A 9,051-nucleotide genomic window follows, 5' to 3' on the forward strand; every position below is an offset into this window, starting at 1 on the left:
ACATTTCGGGCCGAACCCCTTCTTCAGACTGATGTGAGGGTGGGGGGGGGGGGGGGGGGGGGGGGGGGGTGGGGGGTGGGGAAGAACAAAGGAAGAGGAGGAGCCAAAGGGCTAGAGGGGGAGCTGAGAAGGGGAGGAGACAGTAAGGACTACCTGAAATTAGAGAAGTCAATGTTCAGACCGCTGGGGTACAAACAAAATATGAGGTGCTGCTCCTCCAATTTCCGGTGGTCTTCACCATGACCATGGAGGAGGCCCAGGACAGAAAGGTTGGATATGGAATGGGAGGGGGAGTTGAAGTGCTGAGCCACCGGGAGATCAGGTTGGTTATTGTGAACCGAGCGGAGGTGTTCGGCAAAGCGATCGCCAAGCCTACGCTTGGTCTCACCGATGTAGATCAGCTGACATCTAGAGCAGCGGATGCAATAGATGAGGTTGGAGGAGATGCAGGTGAACCTCTGTCTCACCTGGAAAGACTGCATGGGTCCTTGAATGGAATCAAGGGGGGAGGTAAAGCGACAAGTGTAGCATTTCCTGCAGTTGCCAGGGAAAGTGCCCAGAGAGGGGGTGGATCAGGTAGGAAGGGACGAATAGACCAGTGAGATACGGAGAGAGCGCTCTGTGGAAAGCCGACAGAGGAGCTGGGAAGATGTGGGGTCACGTTGGACGTGGCGAAAATGACGGAGGATTATTTGTTGTACGTGACGGCTGGTAGAGTGGAAGGTGAGGAATAGGAGGACTCTGCCCTTGTTACGAGTGAGGGGATGGGAAGAGAGAGCAGTGTCACGCGGTATCGAAGAAACCCTGGTGAGAGCCTGATCTATGTTAGAAAAGGGGAACCCCCGTTCCCTGAAGAATGAGGGAGCAGATGCGGCGTAGACGGGGGAATTGGGAGTAGAGGATGGAGTCCTTACAAGAAGTGTAGTCCAGATATGGAGTCAGTGGGTGTATAGTGGATGTCGGTCAGAAGTCTATCACCTGCGATGGAGATAGTGATTTCAAAAGTGCGCTTTACAGCACCTGCTTCCATTTACCTTTCTCCACAATCTTGCCTCACCCCACAGGCCTCTTGGCTCAGTGCGAGTAAATGTATCTTCTCCGCAATCTTGCCTCAACCCTAATTGGTGTCTTGGCTCAGTGAGTCTCCGGCCCGATAGCTGGGTTACCGGGGCTCTCCCTTCTCTGGGAAACCCCCTGTCCCTCTTTCAGTGGGGACTATTTTATCATTCCCTTTCATTTGCCCTTGTATTCGTTCGAATCCTGTTACAATTGGAATCCTGGTGACTACGCCACATGAATGAATGAATGAATGTATGAATGAATGAATGAATGAATGAATATGTTTATTGGCCAAGTATGTGCACATACAAGGAATTTGCCTTGGTGCTCTGCTCGCAAGTAACAACACGTCATGCAGTAAAAATTAAGAACGACACATAAAACATTAATAATAAAACATTACAGTTTAAACATGTGAATGAAATAGAATACCCGAGCAAAAGGAGGCTATAGACCTTTGGTTATTGAGCAGAGATACTACTCATGGAAAGAATTCTGTGGAAGAAATTAATTTAAAGGCTAATTAAAGGAAAACAAAAAATAACAGACTTTGCAAGTTTGCTTCAAAATACTTTATTGCATGATATCATGAGAGATGGTGGCAGTAAACTGCTCACCTTTTCTCTGACTTCACTGCAGAATTAGCCTACAGTTATACTGTGCAGTTAACAACTTTTGTTTACTTTTGTTAGATAATAATCTACAAAAATATTCTATCAACTATACGGTACCAATTATTTCATTAGTCATAACATACTTGTCGCTTATGTTAATCTTATTCAACATTAGATGATTAATACGTCAAACCCAATACAAGGGCATCTTGACATTATTCTATCTCACCTTTCAGGTGGCCCACGCCACCATCTCCTCTCCAAGCCAATCATGAGCCCCCCATTTACAGTAACATTTTTATGGGGAACAACAAGCTTTGTTATCTTCTACTATTTCATGTTTACATTTACCATCCACCCTTCAACACATTCGCAGACAAGAGGTAATACGTCTAATCTTACTTTGCCGATTCCCACGACCCTCTTCTGCAGCTGCACAAGCGAGAGCTTCCAATTGTCACATCCAAAACACCCTTCGTTACCTTGTTCAATTCCAATTAAAATGAAGTAAGGAAAGATATTAATTTTTCTTCCACACTGCCGGTGCACTCGCAACTCCGACAACCGGGCAAAGCTCTTGCCGCAGGTGGAGTAGCCAAAGGGCTCCTACCCATGTGCACTCTTCGGTGGACCTTCAGGTCATACGCTGCCCTGAAGCTCTTGCCGCAGTCGGAGCAGCCAAAGGTCCTGGTAAAGGGATGGTCACCGGTGTGCACCTACTGGTGGGACAGCAGCTTATAGCCCTTGCCGCACAGGGTGCAGGTGCAGGGGTGCTTCCCGGTGTGCAGTGCAGGCACCTGTGCATCAGTCGGAGCAAGTGAAGGGCTACCCACTGCTGACACCCGACGGGGCACCCGCAGCCCCAAGCTCTTGCCACAGGTGGAGCAGCCATAGGGCTCCTCGCCTGTGCGCACCCGCCAGTGCATCTTCAGCTCATGTGTCGTCTTGAAGCTCTTGCCGCAGTCGGAGCACCGAAGGGCCTCTCGCCGGAGTGCACGCGGTTGTGCCACAGCAGGCTGGCTGGAGCTGGTGAAGACCTTGCCACACTCCGAGCTGTTGAAAGGGCGTTCTCCCGTGTGCACCCGCTGGTGGGTCTTCAGCAGGCTCGGGCGCTTTCAAGGCCTTGCCACACACGTCATCCATCCTCCATCGAAGCTCAGCCCCTCAAATCTCAGCCCGCACACAGAGCAGAGGGGGGGGGGGGGGGCTCACCGGCACCCTGGCCACCCTCAATGGCCGCTCACGTCCCCGTCTCTCCGTCCACAGCAACGGCTCCTAAACCCTGCTGGAGGGGAACACAGAGGGTCAACATGCTGGCAAACAGGACATTACTAACTCGTGAACATTACTAGTACTTGAAGTGGGGGGAAGAGGGTGTGGGGGTCAACGGAGGTGGGGGGAGGAGGGGGTGACAGGGGAGTAAGGGAAGGGGAGCGAGTGGGGGAGGGTGGTCGCCAAGGATCTGGGAACCGCGTCTAGCCGCCCGCCCGCACATCTGCCGGCCCGTGCATCCGCACCCCAATCCAAGGGGGACTGCCGGCCCCGCCCTCTGCCATTACGCAGTCACGTGGGGGGGGGGGGGCGGCGTGCATCATGGGAAGGTCACACAGTGCTGGAGTCACTCAGCGGGTCGGGCAGCATCTGTGGAGAGAAGAAATACGTGATGTTTCGGGTCAAGACCTTTCTTCAGTCTAATGGGAGGTACAGAGATAAGGAAGTGTAAGGAGTGAAAACAGGACAAAGGGAATGGTTCAAGGACAATGTAGAATAGATCATTGTTGGATAGATCAATAGGAGGCCGCCATCGACTCCACAGTCAAAAAGTCCCAGTAAAGGATGTACCTCCTGCGGCAGCTGAGAAAACACAATCTGCCACAGGCAATGTTGGTCCAGTTTTATATTGCCATCTTTCCTCACCTTCTCCATCATGGTCTTTGTATCCGCTGGTGCTCCCGCAGCCCCCGCACGCTCTTGAAAAACTTGCATCAGTGGGAGAAACCGCTCGCCGGTGTGGGCCCACCAGTGCTCCCGCAACCCCCTTCAGCTGTCAAACGGGCAGTTGTAGGGCTGGCCAATTGTGTGCATGTGCTGGTGAGACAGGGCATGGGAGGCCATGGCAAAGCGCTATCCACACACCGGGCTGGGGAAGCGACGGTCACCAGCGGAGGTACAGCAGACTGTTGCAGTGGATGAAGTCCTTGCCGCACTGGTCGCAGGTGGAGGGGCGCTCGCCGGTGTGGGTGCACTGGTGCACCAGCAGGCTGTTGGGAGTGGGTGAAGCCCTTTCCACAGTCGCTGCAGGTGTAGGGCCACTCCCCGGTGTGCAGGTGCCTGTGCACCTATAGTTCCAGCGATGAATTGAAGCCTTTGCCGCAGTCGGAGCAGGTGAAGGACCGCTCACCGCTGTGCACTCGCCAGTGGATCTTCACATCATATGATGTCTTTAAGCTCTTGCCACAGTTAGAGCAGGTAAAGCGCCTCTCGTCAGACTGCACTCGGTAGTTGGGAGCCAGACCTCGTAGCAGCTGCAGTTCTTGCCACACTCTGAGCAGTCGAAGATTTGTTCTGCCGTGTGTACCCGCCGGTGGGTCTTCAGCAGGTACGGGTTCTACCAGGAATTGCCACACACGCCACAATCATAACGTTTCTCCTTGTTGTGCCCCGTCACATGGTCCTCCACCGAAGCTCAGCCCGCACACCGAGCAGATGTAGGGCTCACCGGCACCCTGGCCACCCTCAATGGCCGCTCACGTCCCCGTCTCTCCGTCCACAGCAACGGCTCCTAAACCCTGCAGGAGGGGAACACAGAGGGTCAACAAGCTGGCAAACAGGACATTACTAATGCGTGAAACATTACAAATGCTTGATGGGGGGGGGGGGGGGGGGGAGAGGGAAGTGGAAGGAGGTAGGGGGTGATTGTGGGGGGGATAGTTAGTGGGGGATTGAGTGATGGATTGAGTGGTGGGGGAGTTGGGTGGGTGGGATGAGTGGGGCGGTGAGTGGTGCGGTTGAGTGGGGGTGTTGGGAGGGGGAGGGGGGGGCGCCGAGCATCTGGGAAACGCGTCGAGCCGCCCGACCGCACATAAACCCGCCATGCACCATGAAGTGAGATGCACAGACGTTGCGTACGACTGGCATCCTGATGTCACCGCCAATCCGAGGGGGACTGCCGGCCTCGCCCCCTGCCCTGCGCAGAGTCACAATGTGAGTCTTCTGTGGAGAGAAGGAATGCATGACGTTTTGGGTCGAGAACCTTCTTCATTCTGATTGGAGGTACAGAGATAAGGAAGTGTAAGGAGTGAAACCAGAACAAAGGGAAAGGAGTTCAAGGATAATGTAGAATAGATCATTGTTGGATAGATCAAAGGGAGGCCACCATCGACTCCACAGTCAAAAAGGCCCCAACAGAGGATGTACTTCCTGCGGCACACAATCTGCCACAGGCAATAATGGCCCAGTTTTATCCTGCCATCGTAGTCGATCCTCACCTTCTTCGTCATGGTCTGTGTAACCGCTGGTGCTCCCACAACCTCCGTGTGCTCTTGAAACACTCGCTTGCGTGGGAGCAGCCGCTCGCCTGCGTGGGCCCGCCGGTGCTGACGCAACTCCCGCGAGCTGTGAAACGCCTCACCACAGTACGGGCAGTCGTAGGGCTGGCCACTTGTGTGCACGCGCTGGCGAGACAGGGCGTGGGAGGCCATGGCAAAGCCCTCTCCACTCACCGGGGTGGGGAAGTGACGGTCGTTGGTGTGCACCCGCTGGTGGGACAGCAGCTTGATGGAGCGGGTGAAGCCCTTGCCGCACTGGATGCAGGTGAAAGGGCGCTTGCCGGTGTGGGTGCCCTGGTGCTCCAGCAGGCTGCTGGACTGGGTGAAGCCCTTGCCGCATTCGCTGCAGGTGTAGGGCCGCTCCCCGGTGTGCAGACGCCTGTGCTTCAACAGGTCTGGCGACGACTTGAAGCCTTTGCCGCAGTCGGAGCAGGTGAAGGGCCGCTCACTGCTGTGCACCCGTCGGTGCTGCCGTAGCCCCGACAACCGGGCAAAGTTCTTGCTGCAGGTAGAGCAGCCGTAGGGCTTCTCTCCCGTGTGCACCCGCCGGTGGACCTTCAGATCATACTCCTTCTTGAAGTCCTTGCCGCAGTCGGAGCACCCGAAGGGCCTGGGGAAGGGACGGTCGCCGGTGTGCACCTGCTGGTGGGACAACAGGCCAGAGGGACGGATGAAGCCCTTACCACACAGGGTACAGGTGTAGGGGCGCTCGCCGGTGTGGGTGCGCAGGTGCTCCAGCAGGATGTTGGAGCGGGTGTAGCTCTTGCCGCACTGGGCGCAGGTGAAGGGCCGCTCGCCGGTGTGGGTGCGCTGGTGCTCCAGCAGATTTTTGGAGCGGGTGTAGCTCTTGCCACACTGGGTGCAGGTGTAGGGGCGCTCGCCGGTGTGGGAGCGCCGGTGCTCCAGCAGGCTGTTGGAGCGTGTGAAGCCCTTCCCGCAGTCACCACAGGTGTACGGCCGCTCCCCGGTGTGCAAGCGCCTGTGCACCTTCAAGTCCGCTGACGACTTGAAGCCTTTGCCACAGTCAAAGCAGGCGAAGGGCCGCTCACTGCTGTGCACCCGCCGGTGGGTCTTCAGCTGGCTCGGGTTCTGCCAAGTCTTGCCACACACGTCGCACTCATAATGCTTCTCCTTGTTGTGCCCGGTCATGTGGTCCTCCACCGCCGCTAGCCCCTCAAAGCTCAGCCCGCACACCGAGCAGATGTGGGGCTCACCGGAACCCTGGCCGACCTCCATGGCCGCTCAGGTCCCTGTCTCTCCGTCCACAGCAACGGCTCCTAAACCCTGCAGGAGGGGAACACAGAGTCAATAAGATGGCAAACAGGACATTACTAGCACATATTGGGTGCGTTTATGGCGGATGAATCCGTTACATAACTCAGGGCGGCACAGTGGTACAGCTGTTGCCTCACCGCCAGAGACCCGGGTTCGATCCTGACTATGGGTGCTGTCTGTGCGGGTTTGTATGTTCTCCCCTTGACCTGCGTGGGTTTTTACTCCAGGTGCTCTGGTTTCCTCCAACATTTCAAAGACGGACAAGGTTGTAGATTAATTGACCTTCCCAAAATTGTTAAATTGTCCCTAAAGTGCGTAGGATAGTGCTAGTGTACGGGGTGATCGCTTGTACGCGCTGACTCCGTGGGCCGAAAGACCTGTTTCCGTGTTGCATCTCTAAACTAAACTCTGGAATTGCCTGCCGCAGAAGGTAGTCGAGCACAGTTCATTGGCTATATTTAAGAGGGAGTTGGATGTGGGCCTTGTGGCTAAAGGGATCAGGGGGTATGGAGAGAAGGCAGGTACAGGATACGGAGTTGGATGATCAGCCATGATCATATTGAATGGCGGTGCAGGCTCGAAGGGCCGAATGGCCTACTCCTGCATCGATTTTCTATGTTTCGAAACCAAAGAGGGTCTCGACATAAAACTTCACCCATTTCTTTTCTCTACAGGTACTGCCTGTCCCGCTTAATTACTCCAGCACTTTGTGTCTATATTCTCCACAGATGCTGCCTGACCCGCTGAGTTACTCCAGCACTTTGTGTCTATCTTCTCCACAGATGCTGCCTGACCTGCTGAGTTACTCCAGCAATTTGTCATAGTCATAGAGTGATACAGTGTTGGAAAAAGGCCCTTCGGCCCAACTCGTACCCGCACTCCTAGATCCCTCGGCTCCACACATTCCCCCAGCGCCCCGCCATTCACAGTGAAGATCCTGCCCTGGTTTGACTTCCTAAACTGCAACACCCTCCCCACCCCCAAACAATGTGACCTCCTCCCTGTGGCTCCCTCCCCCTTACCCCTGCCGCCTCCTCCTGCTCCTTACACCCTTCCCTCCCTCCTTCTCCCCACCCTCAAACAATGTGAACCCACCTCCACCTGGCTCCCTACCCCCTTCCTTGGCTCACGACCCCTCTCCCTCCCCCTCAGTTCCCTGCCCGCTGCTCACTTCAGCCCTTTTACACCCCAACCTCTCACTCACTCACCCCTCTCTTTCTGACCCTCTCCCCTTATTCCTGCCCCCACTCTCTCTGCCTCCCCCGCTCCAGACTCTCTATCTCTCTCTACCCCGGGCCCCTGTTTCCACCGGGCCTCCTCTCTCCAGGGCGCCGCCATCAGCCTGAGCTGATCGGGCCCGTCGTTGCCGCCGCCGCCGCCATCTTGGCCCAGACCCGCCTCCCGCTCCCGCTGGCGGTTGACGCTCTACGTCACTCACTGTCTCGCTCCCGCTGGCGGTTGACGCTCTACGTCACTCACTGTCTCGCTCCCGCTGGCGGTTGACGCTCTACGTCACTCACTGTCTCGCTCCCGCTGGCGGTTGACGCTCTACGTCACTCACTGTCTCGCTCCCGCTGGCGGTTGACGCTCTACGTCACTCACTCACTGTCTCGCTCCCGCTGGCGGTTGACGCTCTACGTCACTCACTCACTGTCCCGCTCCCGCTGGCGGTTGACGCTCTACGTCACTCACTCACTGTCCCGCTCCCGCCGGCGGTTGACGCTCTACGTCACTCACTGTCCCGCTCCCGCTGGCGGTTGACGCTCTACGTCACTCACTCTCCCGCTCCCGCTGGCGGTTGACGCTCTACGTCACTCACTCTCTCTCTCCGCTCCCACGCGGCCCCGTCCGTCCCGTCCCGCGCCCGGGCCCAGGCTGCCATCGACCCGCCCACGCTCGGCTCACCTCCCCTGGAGGACCAGCCCGGAGGACCATCGGCGCTCGGCTCACCCCGCCTGGCCTGGAGGACCATCTGTCATTCGCTCGCCCGCCTGGAGGACCGCTGGCTCCCATCCCCGCCCTCTCTGTATCAAAGATTACAGAGCGGAGGATTCTTTGCTCTGTATCGTCCCGTATCTTTCACCCTCCCCCTCCCTCCGTTCCCACCTCCCTCTGTCCTTCCCTCTCTTCCCTCCCAATCCTGTTCCCTCATCCCCTCTCACCCTCCCCCACCTGGCCCCTCACTCTCTCCTCCTCTACCCTCACTCCCACTGTTCAAGTCAAGTGTTCAAGTTCAAGTGAGTTTATTGTCATGTGTCCCTGTATAGGACAATGAAATTCTTGCTTTGCTTAAGCACACAGAAAATAATAGGCATTTACTACAAAACAGATAAATGTGTCCATATACCATGATATAAATATATACACACATGAATAAATAAACTGGTAAAGTGCAAATAACAGAAAGTGGTTGTTAATAATCAGAGTTTTGTCCGAGCCAGGTTTAATAGCCTGATGGCTGTGGGGAAGTAGCTATTCCTGAACCTGGTTGTTGCAGTCTTCAGGCTCCTGTACCTTCTACCTGAAGGTAGCGGGGAGATGAGTGTGTGGCCAGG

General features: G+C 55.9%; 1 protein-coding gene across 3 annotated transcripts; it reads right to left on the minus strand.

The window, feature by feature from the left end:
• Positions 1-1,616: 1,616 nt before the first annotated feature.
• Positions 1,617-8,052, minus strand: LOC129693568 (gastrula zinc finger protein XlCGF52.1-like). 3 transcript variants are annotated; one of them, XM_055630368.1, is made up of 4 exons: positions 7,935-8,052; positions 5,162-6,505; positions 3,591-4,462; positions 1,617-2,955 (listed from the first exon to the last, which is right to left on the minus strand). In XM_055630368.1, exons 2-3 carry the CDS (start codon positions 6,455-6,457, stop codon positions 4,421-4,423), a joined length of 1,338 nt encoding a protein of 445 aa, XP_055486343.1. In that variant the 5' UTR covers positions 6,458-6,505; positions 7,935-8,052; the 3' UTR covers positions 1,617-2,955; positions 3,591-4,420. The 3 variants fall into 3 exon arrangements, with proteins under 3 accessions (XP_055486343.1, XP_055486342.1, XP_055486341.1); XM_055630367.1 differs by lacking the exon at positions 7,935-8,052 and adding an exon at positions 7,787-7,912; XM_055630366.1 differs by lacking the exon at positions 7,935-8,052 and adding an exon at positions 7,370-7,509.
• Between the last annotated feature and the right edge of the window lie 999 nt (positions 8,053-9,051).

Source organism: Leucoraja erinacea, unplaced genomic scaffold (genome assembly GCF_028641065.1).
Source record: "Leucoraja erinacea ecotype New England unplaced genomic scaffold, Leri_hhj_1 Leri_349S, whole genome shotgun sequence".
Lineage (NCBI taxonomy): Eukaryota > Metazoa > Chordata > Chondrichthyes > Rajiformes > Rajidae > Leucoraja > Leucoraja erinaceus.

Excerpts from the sequence above, each read along its gene's own strand:
- LOC129693568 (XM_055630368.1), bottom strand. The coding sequence starts at position 6,457 with ATGGAGGTCGGCCAGGGTTCCGGTGAGCCCCACATCTGCTCGGTGTGC. Across the intron at positions 4,463-5,161 it reads CACAGACCATGACGAAGAAG|GGTTTAGGAGCCGTTGCTGT; the intron begins GTGAGGATCGAC and ends CCCCTCCTGCAG.